Source organism: Oryzias latipes, chromosome 7 (genome assembly GCF_002234675.1).
Source record: "Oryzias latipes chromosome 7, ASM223467v1".
In the NCBI taxonomy this organism is placed as follows: Eukaryota; Metazoa; Chordata; class Actinopteri; order Beloniformes; family Adrianichthyidae; genus Oryzias; species Oryzias latipes.
In genome coordinates this window covers 24453820-24473941 of record NC_019865.2, presented here as the reverse complement: position 1 = coordinate 24473941, position 20122 = coordinate 24453820, and the positions used below count along the sequence as shown (strand labels likewise).

Below are 20122 nucleotides of genomic sequence, written 5' to 3'. Positions count from 1 at the left end.
ATACAGCATTTAGTGCAGGGGTGTCAGAATCCAGGCCTCGAGGGCCGGTGTCCAACACGTTTTCCAACCAACCTGCGATCGAAGCCCCTTCTTGGCTAAACACACCTGATCCAGGTAGTCGGCAGCAGATCAGGCAAGATTCCTGGAAAACCAACAGGAGGCCGACCCTCGAAGCCTGGACTTTGACATCGCTGATTTAGGGTTAAGGTCAGTAAGTGGCCAGTACTCGCACCTTAGTAATGACTAGAGTGTAGCTTAAGGGTACGGTACAACAGCATCACCTGGACTTCATACATGCATGTAACTCACATTATCTTTTCAAATACCACATGCGTGACTATCAACTGAATTTTCAAAGCTATCCTCTGAAGTACTAGCCTCAAGGGGTTTGCAAGACATATTTGCACTTCCCTCACCTTTCTACGACCATCCGCGGTCTTGGACAACCAAAAAGCCCACAGCAACCAAACGGGTCAACATCCCATTATGGGAGAATGTCACTAATGCTATGTTCTTACTGGCATGTGATGCACATTCGTAGGTGTGCTTTCAGCATAGAGTATTCATACTGGAATGTCGCTGCCTGATTCTAGCGCATGTGCCTACAGTTGGATATCTTGATTCTTGCTCCAGGTTTTCTTTGTCACAGCTGTATTTTGATATGTGAAAATCGTATAATTCTCAAACTCATGTTTACATGGACTTCATTGGAAGTGGGCGCTACAACGCGCATTCCTGAGGCTTCTGTGAACGTAGCTTAAGACTTAATGAAGATAAAGCAGTAAGATAATGTTCTGTAGCTGGACCTTCAACAACCATCTCTGGTTTCGCTAACTCCACCACTCATCCATACCTTCAATATCTCCTTATTTTAATTTACCCACAATTCATTTGTCTTTTTCGCCAAAGGAAAAGCTCTTTCTGCAAGGACATTTATTCCCTATCCACCTTATTTTCCATCCCTTCCTCCTGCCGGGACTCTTCTTTTTCCACTCATTCCATCTGCTGTATGCTTTCCTCATTCGTTCACCCCCTTCTCCAACATACCCTACATCCTTATTTGTTTATTATTTCAGCTTTTACGTACATTCTTTCTTTAGCTATTCATCCACCCCTGCCTTCTGCCAGAACACTTTTCTCCTCCATCACTCCCTTCCTCCCTCTTGACCCGTTTAGCGCTCCTTTCTTCCTACACACTCTCTCCTCATTCACTCATTCTGGTTGATTGTATATCCTCCTCATTATCTTCAGCCATTCATTAATATGAGTTTCGCACTTCACCCACACTCTCTTTATCTTTTCATCTATTCATCCTGTCTACCCATACTCTCTCCTTATTTATATATTCATTCTTTTTGCCAATATTCTTTCCTTATCCTTCTATCTTTTATTTTATTTTCTATCTGCACACTGAATTAACTTCAGTCAGAGGTAATTCTCCAAAATTTTACATTTGCTGATTATCTTCATCATCACTATTCTTGTTATATGGCAGCCTGTGGAAGATCGCAGGTTTACCGTTTAAAGCTGCACCTCTAAGAGTGCTGTGGGGTTCAGGGTTGTCCGGGCCCATGGAAGGTTGTAGAGAGGAGTGGCCACATCTTAAAGCGAGATCATGTCGCGGTTTTAGTTCTTTACTTTTGTTTTGTACCGCATTTTCCAGACTATAAGTCGCTGCGGAGTATAAGTCGCACCAGCCCAAAAATGCATTATAAAGTCGAAAAAAACACAGATAAGTCGCACTGGACTATAAGTCGCATTTTGACGGGAAATTTATTTGACAAAATCTGAGACCAAGAACATACATCTCAATTTGAAAGGCAACTTAAAATAACAGGGGGTTAGAGAACAGGCTAAATAGGCACGTTGTTCAACCATAAGCATACTTCCTCTAGCTGTGGCCACCTAGCCTTTAGCCCGCGATTAGCTTTTTTGGTTTTCTTCATTCCAGTAGGAATAACTCCCGCCTTTCGCCAGTCCCTCACAAGTTTCTCGCTCACTCCAAACTTTCATTCTGCTGCTCGATTACCATTTCTGGCAGCATATTTCACTACTTGCAGCTTGTAATCTGCAGAATATGATTTTCTTTTTAGTGGCATTTTTCAGCCCTCCTCAGTTGTTTTTAGTGGTATGAAAGTACCACTAAGTACCACTCCGAGCCTGGAGCGCCCTCTTGCGGTTGTAAGTGTGAAAATAACAAACGTGTGAAATTATTTAACAATGTAATTTATTTCAAATATAAGTCGCTCCGGAGTACAAGTCGCACCCCTTGCCAAACTATGACAAAAAGGGCGACTTATAGTCGGGAAAATACGGTAGTTGTCTTTTGTTTCTTCGTGTTTTGAGTTCACTTCCTGTTTTAGTTTAAAAAGTTTCCTGTTACGTTGCTGTTTCGAGTTTTACTTTTTGGTCCCCATCTGCCCTCATAGTTTCCACCTGTGTCTCGTCTGTTCTGAATGTATTTAAGTCCTGCCCTTCCCTTCCTCCTGTGCTGTTCCATAGTTTGTTATTATGCTGTCCCCCCCCTGTTTCTAGTGTTTCGAGTTTGCCTGCCTACAGCAGTGGTTTTTGGTTTGTAGTTTGGGGGGGTTCCCGAGGGACATCAACTCATCGGTGCAACTGTCACTAAAATATAACAAAAACCACAGTTCAGAAATAAAAGCTCCAAAATGTTCTGTTTTAAAATATATATATTCATTTTCTATAACAATTAAAGAATTTTTTCATCCAGATTCCATGGTATTTCCTAAAAGACGCATTACCAAAACACTCCACATATCTGCTCCCGGTCCGGCCCTTCTGCCAAATTTCAGAACTGTTTGTGTGGCCTTCAAGTCAAAGGGTTTGCCCACCCGTGCTTTAGAATATAGTTGTGGATTGTTTTTCACAGACTTTTGCTTAAAGGCCAAACCAAAGTGATGCACTTATCAGGAGAAGAGGGAAAATGGTCAGCGCTTAAACATTTTTCCCTGCAATCGGTGTTAACACACAGCTGTGTTCTCCAGGCCACTGAACTGCAGAAAAAGCCACTCGGGCTGCTAATAATCACTGATGAGCAGCACCTGACTGCAGTTTTTCCTCCTTAAAAACCCTAAAGGCGGAATTCTTTCTTCCACACAGCACTGCCGCAATTTTAGCCAAATAATAATGGCTCTATAATGCCTCATGCTTTTATCCATATTAGCATGATTTTAATCCATTTGAGGCACTCTTTGGAAAATGTTGGTCTATCGGGTTTTGATCAAATCTTAAACTGAACATGAGAGGCCTTTTGCATGAAAGTGTAGCCAGCGATTTAAAGTTTCTGCAAACAAGTTGCCTTGTTAGCATTTTTACACAGAAAGCCAAACTTAAAAACTGGAAAACTAAGTGGTCGTTTGGGCACACATGTAAAGTTCCCTAACTGCAATAAAGAGCAGCTCCAAGCCAGGATGCTGAGCTTTTCTTTGGGGCCAATAAAGATGAAAGTGTCCCAAATGGTAAGACATGAAGGGGTCAGCTTTATTTAAGATTGCTTTGGATTTTCGCTCAACTTTTATTCATCCTTTTATTAGTAAAGTATGCAGGAGTAGTACATGTTATTGTATATACGGGGACAAATCAGGATCAGCTTGAAGTGAATGAAAACCCAGATTGGAAATTTGAGAAAAATCATCAAAAATCATCGTAAATTCAAGATTTATTTCAAACTCAAAACTACTCATTGGAAACCTGAAGAAAGATAGTAAAGTTGAGAAATAAAATTGTAAATTTGACAAAAAATATTTTAAATTTGAAGAAATACTATGGAAATGTACTGGATTCAATGGGGAAAAAAACGCGTTATCTTAGTTCTAATTTTTGACGTGTTTTTTTGTTAAAAAAGTTTTTTTTTCTTGTTCTAATTTTTTTCAGTGCTTTTTGTTCAAAATGTTTCCATATTTTTCAGTCTATTTTTTTTTTTTAGCTTTCGTTCTAATTATTTTCCATATTTTTCATTCTAATTTGTTCTTTTTTTCTATGTTTCTTCCCCCGATTTTCTTGTTTTTTTCATGTTAAATTTTGATTTTCGTTCTAAAGTTTTCAGTTTTTTCATTTAATTTTTATTCTCGTTTTCTTTTCTAATTTTTTTTTAAGAACTACAAAACTAAAGAACTCCAAACATGCTGGCCATTGCCCCATCTGCTCATGGAAACTTTTGGATGACCTGCAAATCAACGCTGAAAAGCCACAATGTATCTGTGTCATAGACATGACCCATTTTGTTTATGTTCTCATCACGGTATCCCCAGTCAGTTTTGTTCGCCTTGATGTTATATATGAAGCTACAGAGGTAAGCAGGTACCGTCATGAAGTACACAAAAAGTTCTTTTTTTCCCAGCCTATGTCCTCTCCGTGAAGCAGCATCCAAATGTTTGATAAACTTTCTTCCTTTTAGTCTTGAAGAACCTAAAATCTGACAGAGCAGCCATACGGATGCAAAACTGATTATTGGAGGGCAGATCCGTGTTACAGAGGGTCTGCATTCAAATAGAGGAGTTTAGAAAGGATGACCTTTTCCGTTAAATCTGATGGCAGAGGAGAAGCAGAGTAAATGGAAATTCGATGAAGCTCCTCGTGTTTTTTTTTGTAAACTCATGTTGCCAGCACACAATATGTTCATAACGGAAGAACAATGAAAGGCAATGGATTAAACCGTCATGACTGTTGTCTGCCGATTCTCTTTGGTCTCAGACAGAGGATGGATTGGGACTATTGGGAAACAAGCAGAAGGCAGCAGAGAGAATCCCCATCAAAAATAAAATCCAGCAGGGAGCCGTCCTCTTCCTACTGCAGTATCTGGCCATCTCGATGTTCCCGGTGTGAAGAAGCTCTCCGTGATTAGGAGGAAGAAAGATGTAGTACTACTACTACTACTACTACTACTACTACTACTACTACTACTACTACTACTACAATACTACTGCTACATTTAAAAGCCTTCATTTTTTATTTTATTACAGCACGTCTTAGAATCTTTTATATTTTATTTGATTTGAAATGGTTTATTTCAAGCAATCAAATAAGAATAATACACAAAAACAATACAATCATCAGTTATACATTCATACAATAACTAATCAAACTTAGGATAGTTAGACATATTAATAAATATTGCTTGAAAGGGAGTGGAAGGAAGCGAACTTATATAATCCCACCCCGTTATACCGTAACCATTTTATAACATGATTTATCAATATCCGGTTCATAACTTTTATCAGACAGAATTAAGAATCTTGAAGTATCAATAAAGCACATGAAAAAGAAAATGACTTAAATTAATTAAAAAAAAAAAACTTTTAGAAATCAACATGGCAGTGAAGTATCCAAAATATATGCAGATTATGTTACGTACAAAAGTCATTGATATGATTAAAAAATAATACTATATCAGTAAAATAAACATAACACTGTTAAATTTTCATAGCAAAACTTGATCAAGTATCAAAAGTTAAAAATATGTGCAAAATTATGTTACATTAGGAAAAATCATAAATCAACTTGTCATTTTTTTGGAGCAAGTGAAGAGGTAATTTAACCATTTTCAATAATTGATTAATCATTTGTTTTATTCTTTTTTTGCATTTTTTTTTTTTTATTTTTTATAATAAAGTAATGCTGTAAGGGAAAATAAAACGGGTCCATAATCTGTCGAATGACCAAGGTTGGGATTTCTTCTTCTGCTGATTAACAGCCGTTCTTTTGGTTTTAAACAAAGTTTATAGTTCTCTTCGATGTTATGTCTGCAGACATTAGATTAAGGTCATACAGATTACATATATATATATATATATATATATATATATATGGATTATTTGTGTGTTGGTTGTGTTTCATGTGTTAAAGCAATTTTGTGAGGTACACAACGCTCTGTCAAAATGCCATTCTGTTTTTTCAAATTACAAACAAGTTTGATTGTTATTGTGAATACGCTAACTAGGCTAAAGTCTAGCGTTGTCGGACCGTGTTTTTTTACGTGTTACTAACAAGGTTGGGAGTTAGCGCTGACACTGTATATATATTTAGTGGCATCTGTTTGTTTTTCTTTACAAGTTGCAAACAAGTTTAATGCTATGTTCAAATTTCTTGCCTACTATCTTCATGGTGCACTATATAGTGTGTTTGCCATTTTGTAGTGCTCTCCGAATCTACAATTTCAAAATCGAGTGCTCTAGAAATTTCCCAGGAGTCTCTGCAGGTATCTAGTGTGCATCGATGCTCATTAGACTGGCGAACATTGACCACAATGAATTGCGTTTCAACAATTATTGCGAAAAAAATTCGTTTAAATATATTTTTTCAGGAGCACATGAAAAATGCTAAAAAAAATTTAAAAAAAATATTTTTTTTAAACTTCCTCCTTAGATGAAGGAGTGGGTGGAGTTGCTCCACACAAATAGCCCCGCCCACAACTCGGAGGTGAGTTTCTACTTAACTTCTGCCGCCCTGCAGAAACTATATCTAATAAAAGTTTTTGATTTTGCGAGAAAATGGCATAATCATACTTAAAAGACCACTGGGAACTCTTTCACAATAGTTCAAAAGATGATCCGACTTTAATGTCCAAAGTCCTTCTCAAATAAACTAAGAAATACATGATTCATTTTGATCTAACTGATGGTTGCACTAAAAGTTTTTTTAAGGCCAAAATCCCATTGATATAGTATTTGACCATATAAACACTCATCACACAATTTTTTTCTTAATCTATGTGCATTTACAGATAAAAACTGTCTTGATGTTAGATAATTTGCAATAAAATTGTGATCATTCTAAAATGTCCAAATCCTTATCCATCAATAACCCATAAATACACCATCCAATTTGTACCTTTCAGGATATTTTTATTGTACTTCCTGTCACTTACTTTAAGAAAAAAGGAAGAGATTTTTTTAAACTCCAGTGTTTTTCTTTTGAATTCAGATTAAAGAAAAATAAATTTGCTCCACTAGCAGAAGAATGTGACTTGATTTGATTAAGCTGCATAATTCCTTTTAAACTAAACAATTAAAGTAGTTTATTTTAATACATAAAAAAACGATTTTAATCAAATATAATAGCAGCTTTAAAGAATTATAATTTGGCCTTTCAAGACTCTAAAATCTATAATTAATTCAATCTTGAATTACAATAATTTAATTTAATTACATTTAGCTCCATCAAAGAGTATAAGATGTGTGTACATTTTTCAAGTTACAAATGTTTGATAAATTGCAAAAATAAAATCTAATTTTTATTATTTTAAAATTTCTAAATCCTTATCCATCAATAACCCATAAATACACCGTCCAATTCGTACCTTTCAGCACATTTTTATTGGACTTTATGCCATTTCACTTAAGACTTTGAGAAGACTTCTGAAGTTTGTAGAAATTATTCTAAAACTCCAGAGTGCTTTTTTTATTGAACTTAGATTAAAATATATATATAATATGCACCACTTGCAGAACAATATGACTTGATTGCATTAGGTTCTGTCTTTCCTTTTTGTTTTGTCAAATGAAGAGAATCGTTTTAAAGTGGCTCCTAGCCTTTTCTACTTTGAGGCAGAAAATCAACCCCTTTTTTTTTTTTTACAAAGCACTAAAAACCTAGTTAGAAGTGGAAAAGCTTTCATGGCGTGACGCTGGTCATAGATGTTCCTCCTCATCTCAGTGCCGCGCTGCGTCTGAACATGAACTTTTGCGTTATAGAATCCATTTGCGTGCCTCACTTTGGGGCGTACTTGGAGGCAGCTTGTTAGTTTACCTGATGTGACTTTGTGGGCGGAAACTTACCGGCTGCAGGTCGTTCATGCTGCTGGGAAGCTCTCTCAAAGCCAGAAGCAGGTCAAGTTGTGCGCTCAGGTAGGGCACATTGCACATCTGCAGCACAAAAACCACTAATCAGAGAGAGCAACTATCACACCAGCGTAACCCATTTCCATGTGATTATTAAGAGGAGATCTAAAGGGAAGTCCTGCTGAGCCATTAATGCTGCAAGAAAAACAACCTGCAGTGTGCTCTGAGGCTACAGCTGTTTGAAAGGCTGCAGGTCTGTCGACGGGCCGATTTAACAAAGAAACGGAAGACCTGACACTTTGAAACGATTGGCTGTACCACCCTATTGACCTTTGTGTTCAAGCTAACTTGTAATGAATGCCGGCACGTGAGCGGACCATCCGGCGCAGCTTCTACGGGAACCCCAAAGGGCAGCTGCTCTGACGGATGCTAAACGAGCGAGATTAGGATTGGTGTTTGAAATCCTTCGCCGCCTCCCGTCCCCTAGTGTCTCAGAGTGCGTCACGCTCCATAAGATGCAGCAACCCGCTCCTTGTCTTGTTATGTTCTCTGACACATTTTGCATTTTAAATGGGATGCTGACAGAGATTCTACGCCAAGGTTAACATGCTGATCTACGTGGGATTGAAATCTGCTCATGTGTCATATTCACATGTGAGATTTAATATTTTAAGCATCCATGCATCACACAAATACACTTAATGCATCTACAGCATGGATGAATCTACAGAAATGCAAACTCAGCATGAGCAGATATGACTTGCAGTTCAGAGTGTCACGGTGGTGGGGCTCGAGAGCCGGTAGGACCCAGAATGCAGAGGCAGGGGCACGTGGTTCAAGGGCAAGGGGTTTAATTATAACAAAAAACGCTGCCGAGCAGGATGACAAAACCAAAAACTCACTGTGACGTGACGTGGCATGAGACAAAGAACAAGGAACATGGCATGACAAGACATGAACACCAGAACAGGAATAATGGACCAACACAGGAGGAAGGCAGAGACAAGACTTATATACAGACAGGGCAGACAAGACACAGGTGGACACGATCAGGGCTGAATGGGAACCAAAGGAAGTAAAACTCAAGAAACCAGACAAGACAGGAGACTTTCAAAATAAAACAGGAAACAGAAACAAGACAGAACAAGGACCAAAAACAAGACAACAAAATCAAATCATGACAGTACCCCCCCCCCTCAAGGAACCGCTCCGAGGTTCCAAAAGTCACATGAGGGGGGGGCCCCGGAGGATAAACCTCGACGGGCACAAGAGTCCAGAGGACGGCCGGGGGGCCGAGCGGTCCGGCGAGGCAGGTCCGGAGGACGGCGTGGAGTCGTCAGGCGTGGAGTCGTCAGGCGTGGAGTCGTCAGGCGTGGAGTCGTCAGGCGTGGAGTCGTCAGGCGTGGAGTCGTCAGGCGTGGAGTCGGGCCAGCAGTCAGGCTCTGGCGGGTCGGGCCAGCAGTCAGGCTCTGGCGGGTCGGGCCAGCAGTCAGGCTCTGGCGGGTCGGGCCAGCAGTCAGGCTCTGGCGGGTCGGGCCAGCAGTCAGGCTCTGGCGGGTCGGGCCAGCAGTCAGGCTCTGGCGGGTCAGGCGTGGAGCCGAGCTCAGGCGGGTCAGGCGTGGAGCCGAGCTCAGGCGGGTCAGGCGTGCCAGTGGAAGCAGGAACGGGTCGGGGCGCAGGCGGCACCCCCCTGGAAGCTGGAACGGGTCGGGGCGAAGGCGGCACCCCCCTTGGAGCAGGAACGGGTCGGGGCGCAGGCGGCACCCCCCTGGGAGCCGGGAGGGGTCGGGGGACGTCCGGGACCACCACTGGACGAGATTGTGGTGCGTCCGGGACCACCACTGGACGAGGTTGTGGTGCGTCCGGGACCACCACTGGACGAAGTTGTGGTGCGTCCGGGACCACCACTGGACGTGGACGGGGACGGTGGCGGCGACGACGACCCCCCCTCAGGGCAAGCCGGCTCCCAGTAAAGTCCAGGGAGCTCCCACTCCAGGCATATGAGGGAAACTGGGCCTGGTCAAACACCCAAAAAGACCTCGTATGCTCGGCTTCCTGGCAGTAGGCCTCCAGAAGCCGCATGTCCCGCTTTGCTGGGTCCAAAAAATTTGGTTGGTCCATTCTGTCATGGTGGTGGGGCTCGAGAGCCAGTAGGACCCAGAATGCAGAGGCAGGGGCACGTGGTTCAAGGGCAAGGGGTTTAATTATAACAAAAAACGCTGCCGAGCAGGATGACAAAACCAAAAACTCACTGTGACGTGACGTGACGTGGCATGAGACAAAGATCAAGGAACATGGCATGACAAGACATGAACACCAGAACAGGAATAATGGACCAACACAGGAGGAAGGCAGAGACAAGACTTATATACAGACAGGGCAGACAAGACACAGGTGGACACGATCAGGGCTGAATGGGAACCAAAGGAAGTAAAACTCAAGAAACCAGACAAGACAGGAGACTTTCAAAATAAAACAGGAAACAGAAACAAGACAGAACAAGGACCAAAAACAAGACAACAAAATCAAATCATGACACAGAGGTCAAGAGAAAATTTCTGAGTTTCAATTTGAAAAAGTTAAATAAAGCACATTATACCATGGTCCGGAATCCTGATTGGCTGCTGGGTATGCGTTAAAAAGTGATAGACCACAGGATAACCGCACGGTGAAAAAATAAGTTCCGGTCACCTAGCTTAAATGTTTTATATCACTGCGCCGGCTTCTTTAAAACAACCTTTTGCTTCATCATCTGGGCCAAAACAAACGGTAAGAGGTGAATTTCTTTCTGAACTGATGCTTTATTCTACCCATCGGGATGATCAGCATATATTTATATCGTTTTATATCGCCAAATCTTGACTACAGCGGTGGCGCGACGTGGACAATTTGTTACACCTTACCACGCAGGACAAATGGTTTGCTTTTTGTGAGAAAAGCGATCCAAATTGGAAAAAAAAAACAAGAATTAAGGACTAAAAACTGGTTACTATTTATTTCTTTTGTAAGTGACCATGGCATAAGTGGGTTCATGGCCTTCGAAGTGTGCATTATCACTTTTTAACGCACTTCGCGTTGGACGGTTTAGGCTTCCACGGCGTGCGTTAAAAAGTGATAATGCAGACTTCATCGGCCATTAACCCTTACTTGGAGGGGGCTGTTATGTAAATTAACATTCCTGCTGCCCACTGTAAAGCATTTATTCAAACTATTTGACAAACTTAATGTTTAATTGAATTCAATGTTTTATGTTGTATGTAAAGTATAAATGCAAATGTGTCTATTTATGATTGGAAGTATTATGTCAAAAACATAGCATCATTTTCTTTTCTTTTATAATAAATATATGGATTAATATTAAACAGACTTTATATATCTATGTATTTTTATTTATCTATTTGTTTATCTTAATTCCTTTATTTTTATAGCTTAAACTAAATCAATAAATCATTTATAAATAAAGGTATAAAAAGGTATCAGAGTAAGAATGGGTATTCTGACAAATAGAATGACTGAGTAATAACTGTTTATCTCGCTATGGGATTTTAGATTCTTTGACCCGACAGTACTTCCTGTTTAGAACATCGGTTGGGGGGTCTCACTCAGTCCAGTTTTCATATACAGTCAGTGGTGCAGATGAGTATTTGCACACAATAAAGCACCAGTTTTTAGTATGTTACATACCACTGAGATAGGACTCAGACATAAAACCATTCAGACATTGTATGATGACAAAATGGCCAAACTGTGTTTATGATGCTATTTCACCACTCTTAGTAAAACTCTAAAGATGTCTGACATATAACTATGCAACAAATGCACAATTCATTTTTTTTGGTATAGCAATGACAAAACTGGAAAGCTGAACTACAGACCAAAGTGTACAAAAGAAGACATTTTTGTTGATGTTCATTAACCTCTATCCAACCTTATTTAACCAGGACAAACCATGTTGAGAGGACCAATCGGTTTTTCAAAGGAGTCCTGACCCAGACAGTGGGACCGATCAATACAAAAACATTTATAAGTTACAAATGTAATTTCCTTAGCCTTTGAACAAAATTTTATTAGGACCAGATTTTTTTCTGTCTTTTGTAAAGTATTTAAGGATAGAAAACTGAACTGCGTCCTTGAAAGCTTCCGTGCAAACACTTCTACCTAAAGTACTGTTTAGCTGCTCTGGGTTTAATGTACTTACACAGATAATAGTGAAAGATACAAAATACTCCTATCAATAAGCATATAAAAAGAAGTAAATCAGTTATTCCCTATACCCAAAACTTTTCTCTATACTCAGCAAAGGAGTTGCATGTAAAAAAAAGAAAAAAATCCTTAGACACGTTTTTCTATTGAAAACTTACCAAGTCCAACAGCTCTGCACAAATGTGTGATGCATCATGTGAAGTTTATCAATGTCTGATTTTCTTTTCCTGAATTTGTAGAAATTAAGTAGAAAATCCACTGCAAACTAAAAAAAAAAAAAGATATGGAAAGATTTTTGTTTTTTATAAAACGTTATGAAACTTGAAATTAGATTAGATAAAGTTAGTTAAATCGGCAATCGCTTCACATAAACATTGAAAACATCTGCTTTACAGTTTTTATCATCTGTGCTTCATTAAAGTGTGTTGAACTAATTCTAACTTTGTGGTATTTCACAACCGAGTTAAATGTCCTGGAAAATCTCACTATAAACAGGAATAATATAAGATAGGCACAGGAAACAGCCTGGTGTGTCATTTTTATCATAAAGCTGAATAGACAAGGCAGACTTTTTACTAAAACTATAAACTAGAGCAATTTTACTATGAGCCAATAGCAGCTTTATCATAATAAATCAAGCTCTGCATGACTCTAGGTAATGCTCACTATATTTAATTAAGCAAAAGTAATTTAACACTCTTTGGGGCTTTTTTCAGTTTTTTTTTTAATCAATCCATTTCTGTAACGATTTTGATAAATCTGTGTTAATTTTTTTTTTGTATGGATTACAATGCTTGAAATAAATAAATAAACAAATCAAATCAATCAATAAAAATAAAAGAAAATGTATCCTTTCTCTTTTAAAGACTCTACAATCTAAACAAAATACAAGTTTTTAATGACATGTTTTGTCATATGCTTTGTTTTTGCCCAAAAACGAAACTTTTGGTCCATTAAACAGATTGCAATCAAAGTTAAAGAAAAATCGTTTTAAAAACTGCATCGATCGTTTAGGATTTATTCCTTTTAAGGCCGTTTGAAAAGAAGAATTTGGAAGGAAATCATAAAGTTCCTGACAAGATTTCAGCAACACTGACAGGACTCCAAAGATGTTGGCAAGAAAGGTAAGACAGATCAAGCAAACTTCCTCTGCACGGCATTGATGAGCAAACGGGTTTGGTATGGAAGTGACATCAGAAGGACACCTCATCACAAAGTCAAGATTGAGTCAAAATTGAGTTTGTTGGCCACAATCCCTACAGCTATGTTTGCGGATTAAAAAAAAAAAGCAGTTTTTGATTATAAGAGGACCTTGTCAACTGTTAAACATGAGGGTCAACTATGCAGCTTTGGGGTTGTGTAGCAACAAACGGCACACAAAAGAATTCCAGCAATCCTGGATTTCTAATCTGTTACAAAACACACACTCATACAATCTGATATACTTTTTTCAATTTAAAATGTGAAAATATTGCATTCAACAGGGATATTACACATTTTTGTGAGAATGCTGGAATATTTTTAGGTTGTGAGGCTAACATGGGTGTTACACATGGGTTATCTTTAAAAAAAACAGAAAATAGACTCAAAAGATAACATTTTATTGTCTTTCAGTCCACACAAACTGAGGAAAGTAACAAAGTACACCCATGTTTCAATAAACTCAAAAATTAATAACTTTTGTTATTCAAAATTATTATTTTTTCCCTTTAAAATGCCTGTATATCCTTATTGAAACAATACTATCATGGATTTCTGGGTATTCAGTTGCAGCCACTAGGATTTTTTATTAAGGCAAGGCAAAGCCGCTTTCATCCAAAGAGCCAACCCCAAAGCATTACACTTGAAAACCCAATAAAAGTGGGTAAATAAAGTTCAAAATAAAACAGTAAACAAGGAAAAAATAATTCAAGGAATGAATGTTGAGATGTAACAACATCCAATATGTGCAGAACCCACCAATGCACAGAAATAAGAGCAGTAGCTGTAGCCTTTGTTTTGTCTGGACACAATTTAAAACGTGAATTTACACAACTATTTGCACGTTTTTTTCAGGACTGCATGGAGCAGCATTTCTGCATTCAAAAACAGCCTCCGCCAGCTCACACCATCTTTAAGCCAATTCTCTGCTTGAGACACGGTCCTCGTGGGGGACACGGTTCTCCTGAGACTGGCAGCTGGCTCACGCAGAGCGACTGGATGGACAAAGTCTCCTCAGGTGCGCACAATGTAACAAAGCACCCTCCCCCTCCCCGCAAACACAAAGCTACGAGTCCGGCTGCTCTGCTCAGAGACACGGTTTGCACGTGCAGAGCAGCAGGCAGGTCCTGTTCGCGCTCCAAGGCTTTCTCTGGAGCGCCCCACTGTCTATGCGTGACGCAAAGCAGTAGTGACCCACAATCGGAATAAACTGTTTACATGCACCACGATCGGATCAACAATCGGCATCTCCCACCCATCTCAATCGGAAAGAAACTTTGATCTGAATGAGTCTGATAGGGGCGGAGTATTCTGAATGGCATTTTTATATGAAGCATTTTCGTTCTGATCAGGGGTTCTTTCCGATTAATTTTTTCAATGTAAATGCAGCTAATGTTTAGTGTGATCAGGCAAAAATTAAAGTCAGGTTTTTCAACAAAAAAAACAATGTGGAGGTGTGACACTGAAAGGGGGAGACGGATGTAGAATGATGTTTTAAAGCATGTTGCTGTCGAGGCTTTTGTAGACCACGGATGCCATAAATGATGTAAACATGTACGAGAACAAGGAAAAATGTTTCATGTACAAATGGTATAGAACAAACATGTTTGTTCTATACCATTTCAAACAGTAGACAGGTGTGTTGGCATGTGTGAAAGCACCTTGGAACTCTGCTGAAGACCAAACAGAAACTGGTCTAAAGGTGTATTTACAAGCCCCTGTATAGGGGTTGACTCATCCGGGTGCTGCAAGTTCTTGGGTTTTCCGGGACCATAGAGAGAAAGGAGCGGCCGGTTCAAGGTGCGTGTAACTTTAGCTCCAGTGTTTACATCATTTTGACTGCTGTAACTCTCAGCTGATTCGTGTCAAGGATGTACTATTAAGGTGTCACCGGTGACATCTCCAACATTGAAAGGTTAAGGGGAGTGCATGTCTGTCTTGCAGTTTGTAAGTATTGTAAGTTCCAAACACTTATGACATGCCAAGGATGCTGTTATGTGGTGCCCTTACACCACATTTTAGGTCAGGGATGGGCAACTCCAGGCCTCGAGGGCCCCATTCCTGCATGTTTTCCAACTGCTCTGGCATGTTCTAATTGACTGGACACACCTGAACCAGGTAATCAGTCATGAGTAGGGCTTGGATATCAAGAAATCATGCAGACACACCAGCCCTCAAGGCCTGGAGTTGCCCATCCCTGTTCTAGTTGTTAGTAAAGAATCTATCACAACTGTCTGACCGGCTAGATACTGGCTCTTCAAAAAATTGCCAAATCTGTACGGGGCACTCAGGGCACTTACCACCTGAACAACACTTAAGGGCCCCCCATTTTTGTTCTTCAGGCTCACCGAGCAGTCTACAATCTGGAAATTTCACGCAGGTCACCTGTAGGCCCTGTAAAAGTTTGCCCATTTTTTGCCCCCAGATAGCCTGTATCCATGTGTGAGGACAGTTGTGACTCATCATCATCAGGATGCCAGGATTGCTGGGTTCTATCCCATCCGCTGTTAGGATAAAAGCAGAGTAAATCTTGGATGTTTCGTCAGTCCATCACAGGATAAGTTAAGATAACTAAGTACGCCCAGATTTAAGTCAAAAGTCATTTCAACTTCAGTTGAAACAAAAATGTCGGTATTTCTCTCAGAGGAATATTTGTGTCTGTTCTGTAAAACGAAAACAGGCTTTAGCCCAAATACATTCTAGAAGTTCATAAAGTCACGATCAGATATCAACAGCCCGTCTTCTGCAGCCTTCATGCCTGGTATCAGACTCTTCCCTTTCACTTGGCTTTATCTATAACCTTTTTTTTTTAGCCTTGAGACATTTATGAGATGATGAGACATCATGAACATGTGTGACCTTTCCTACAAAACAATAATCAGATAAAAGTTTTAGTGAAAGCCACTTTGTTCCAAACAAGAGGAACAGCTCACAAGAGGTAACCTAACATCAGCACCCCCTGACTTACATGTTTCATCCAAGTCATCTATGAAAACAGATCTTCAGTTAAACCATAATTATGCTACATTTCAATGAAGGTTCTCAAAATTAAAAAAGGCTCACCTCTCTAAAAGCTGCAATCTTAACAGGAAAATTTGTCTTATTGTGTTACAGTCAATTTTCTGCAAGCCTTAAAATCCTGTTAGATAATTAAAAAATATGTATGAAGGTGAAAAGAAAAAAAGTATTCTGTTGGTTACTATTATGCAAAAGGACTTTTTTCCTGTTCTTGTCATCAAAAGGGAGCCACTGAAATGCATTGAAAAAGTCAACTTTTCTGAATCCACAGCAACAGAAACCAAGTGACTTTTACTCCAAAGTCAATGCATATTGATCGCACAAATACTAATTGATTCTCCCGAGTTTTCACTAATGAGTGTAATTTAGAAAATAAATCTGCTTTTCTCATAGAAATTTGGGAACTATACCCACACCTCAAACTGCTTAAACCAAAGCTAAGGCCTTGGCTGAGTGTTACCACTTTATGGCAGGCCTTTTTACTGTCACATCGATGTCATTGATATCAGGCTGTTTTAAGCCTAACTGGTAATGCCAAACGTACAACTAGTAAACAGGTGACAACCAAAAATGAAGACATTGTGTTCAGGTTATTGTTATGATGATGCAATTTTCACATAATTCTCTTTATTCTGAAATTATAGTTTAACAAAATGACCACAGGGCTGTAATTATCAACAGTGAAAAAACACTGGGACTGAAAGGGTTAATGCTGGAGCTTTACTGCAGAGTCAATGGGAGGACTTTATCTGCATTACATCACTCCTCCACATTAGCATATTGTGACACTAGTTAACTAGCTGACAAAAAGTTCTTCACTAGTAACTTTTATAAGGATGCACTAGTGAACTTGCAAGAAAATACTGTCTTCACTAGTTGACTAGTGGGATTTTTTTGCATGACACAAGTTAACTAGTGCAATTTTTCTCTCTTACTATTTAACTAGTAAAACTTACACATCTCACTAAATAACTAGTTAACATTTTGCATGTCACCAGTAAACTAGTATGAGATTTTGGTCAAACTAGTTAACTTGTTACCTTATTAGTGACTTTGTAGAAAATTTGCATGTAACTAGTTAACTAGTGGCATTTAACATTATCTATGGACATTTCATATTTAAGGCTGTGCAAAAAAGGCATGGCAATAGACCAAAGGAAAGCTGACTATTGTCCATCCTTCAATGATCACAGTGTACCGTCTTCTGATGGCTACTTCCAGCAGGATAAGGCACCATGTCACAAAGCTTGAATCATCTCAGACTGATTTCTTGACAATGAATTCACTGGACTGACTGGGTGATCTCAACAGTCACCAGATCTGGATGATCAGCTGACAAATCTGCAGCAACTATGTGATGCTGTCATGTCAATATGGACTAAACTCTCTGAGGAATGTTTCCAGTACTTTTTTGACTCCATGCCACCAAGGATCAAGGTAGTTCTGAAGGCAAAAGGTGGTCCAACCCGGTACCAACAAGGTGTACCTGATAAAGTGGCTGTAAGTGTATGCCGCATTTTAATGGGTCTTACATTGAACCTGACTGATGTAGTGAGGATGCAGATTAACTTTTCCCTCAAAAGTTAAGGGAAACTGGAAGTAAAATTAAAAATCTGATTCCAACTTTATCCCCTTACAAGCCAATCTGTAAAAAATATTGTCTGATGTTAACCCTTGTGCTATCTTAGATGACCCCACCCTTGCATTGACGTGTTCTCCCTACCATGACAAAGGTGGATGAAGGTGGAAAGATTTCATGTAATCCATGGACACCAGTAAGGTTCACTGAAGGTTCATTGAAGAAAAAAGGTTCAGAGCACTGTCTAGTGGGTCTAGATGACCCAACTCCCAATGGTAAAGTGCCTAGGATAGCACAAGGGTTATACACTGTCTAAGCAGGTTGGGGACCACTTCCCTACATCACAGAATATAAAATAGGTATACGCCATATATTAAGAAAAGTAAGACAGTTTGTTTTTTGTAATGTATGCACATGCAACAGCCCATATATTTTTTAATTGCTTTACTATAAAGTGACATGATGTGTGTAGAAAAACATCTCCTTGGGCATAAAACTTCAAGTACAGTCAGAGTGCCGTTCAAGACAACTATGATGCAAAATGTTCCTCTAAGCATGTTGGAATTTAGAGCTGGTTGCCTTATGAATATTCTTCCTTTACTAAGGTACAACGTGAAATGGTTTTAGTCATTAAATTGTCCTCGACAGGAAAGTCACTCTTGCACACGTTACCTCCATCATGTACTGATCCACTATGTGAAGCTCTGTAACAGGTCCTTTATGGGATTTGTACATTTCCACATCATCCATGGTGGGGACATACCTTCAACACAAGAGAAGTCACTTAAAATATAGCTATTAGTTGATTTAAAACTGTATTTCAAGCACCAATACAATCAATTCTGACCAAAATGGCTCTAAAAGACTATTTTCAGCATTTGTCCATAGGGTAAAGCATTAAACTAAACTTTTCCGAAAGGTTTCAGCAAGAAAATAGTCTTGTATTTGAAAAAAACAATCAAATAGAAACCCATACATTCAACATAAATATTATATGCTTTCTTTTTAGAAAGTCCCCATTTTGCTCTATACCCATTAGATGGATTTCCAGTGGCCTGGAGATGTCATTAAAAGCCAAGCGGTTCTGATGGCCGTCGTCGACTTCTATTAAGGGTAGAGACGCTGATGGGAACAGCTCCTTTCTGGTACTGAATTTGAACCCCACTTGTCTTAAGTAGGACTTCATCTTCTTGTCACTTCAGCTTTCTGACCTCAAACCAAAGGAATTCACTCCTTGACGAGTCTGGGATACAGTCTGTGCCATTGGAGCGGCATCACTCATTAATATTGCAGCATCTGTTGGGAGTGGTTCTTTCAAGAGTTTATTCCTCAGGCCTGTGCCAGAACGTATTAAAATATATATTACGTTTTTATAGAATAAATCAAATCCTGCGCACAGTACATTAGATCACTGGAGCCTTCCAGGAGGTCAACAAGAGAACTGTAGGTAGGAATCAGAAAACACTTTTACCCGCTTTCAGCGATGTATTCCTTAGGGCATGCCAATAGTTTCGCTTTCCACAAATAACTGGATATAAAATTTTTATAAGCAAGCTGCTACAAAAAAAAAAGTATTTCTCAGTATGTCAGGTACTGAAGGCTCCTGTTTATCTACTAGTTTTTCTTGTTCCACATTGTCTGTTAATGATTATAAAGCTGTTGCTTTGGAGAAAAAACACGAGTTCTTTCTGACCAGGGCACTAAAAGTGCTACATGTCTCAGCTTTAGTTGTGACACCCCGAGAAATAAATACAAACAAGTATCTTCTGGCACAGTCCGCCGTTACCTTCTCAAAGAGGCGATGTGCTCATCAGACAGACCTCCGTCTTTCTCATCAATGATGAACAGTTTGTCCTTCAGCTCCCACGGCTGTACCGGAAAACTTTTGAGGAAAATGTCTGAAAGAACAATAGATAAGGGGGGGGGGGGGGGGGGGGGATCAAGGCTCTCACTTGTACATAAAAGCTTTTCCTTTGACAGATAGTCTTAATCTCCTGAAATAAAATGACTCAAGAAGCATTTCAAAGACAAAAGGGTCCTTTTCTTAATTACTTTCTTCCGAATGCCTTGGGGAAATACACACATTTGCATTTATCAAGTCAAAGCTGATGGGATTTTTTTTTTTACTGAAATGTCTTTGCATAATTCAGGAGCTGGGTGAAGTATTAGAATTCAGATATTTAAGCCAAGTGTAAATGTAGTGACTAGTAGAAAAAAAACTCTTTTTAGGCATTAGGATTGATTAATCAATTGTAATTATTTATCAGCAGTATTAGCCATATTATTGAAGAAGCACTTTTTTAAAACACATTTGCTATTTTGG

General features: G+C 39.3%; 1 protein-coding gene across 1 annotated transcript in view; it reads right to left on the bottom strand.

Annotated features, from left to right (window-relative positions):
- LOC105353645 (formin-H) overlaps nt 1-20122 on the bottom strand; it is a 71144-nt gene that overhangs the window by 31380 nt on the left and 19642 nt on the right. The window contains exons 9-11 of the mRNA XM_011472914.3: nt 19586-19697; nt 18472-18562; nt 7797-7883 (exon numbers count right to left, since the gene is read on the bottom strand). Coding sequence (XP_011471216.1) covers nt 7797-7883; nt 18472-18562; nt 19586-19697 — 290 coding nt within the window. The remainder of the gene's footprint in view (nt 1-7796; nt 7884-18471; nt 18563-19585; nt 19698-20122) is intronic.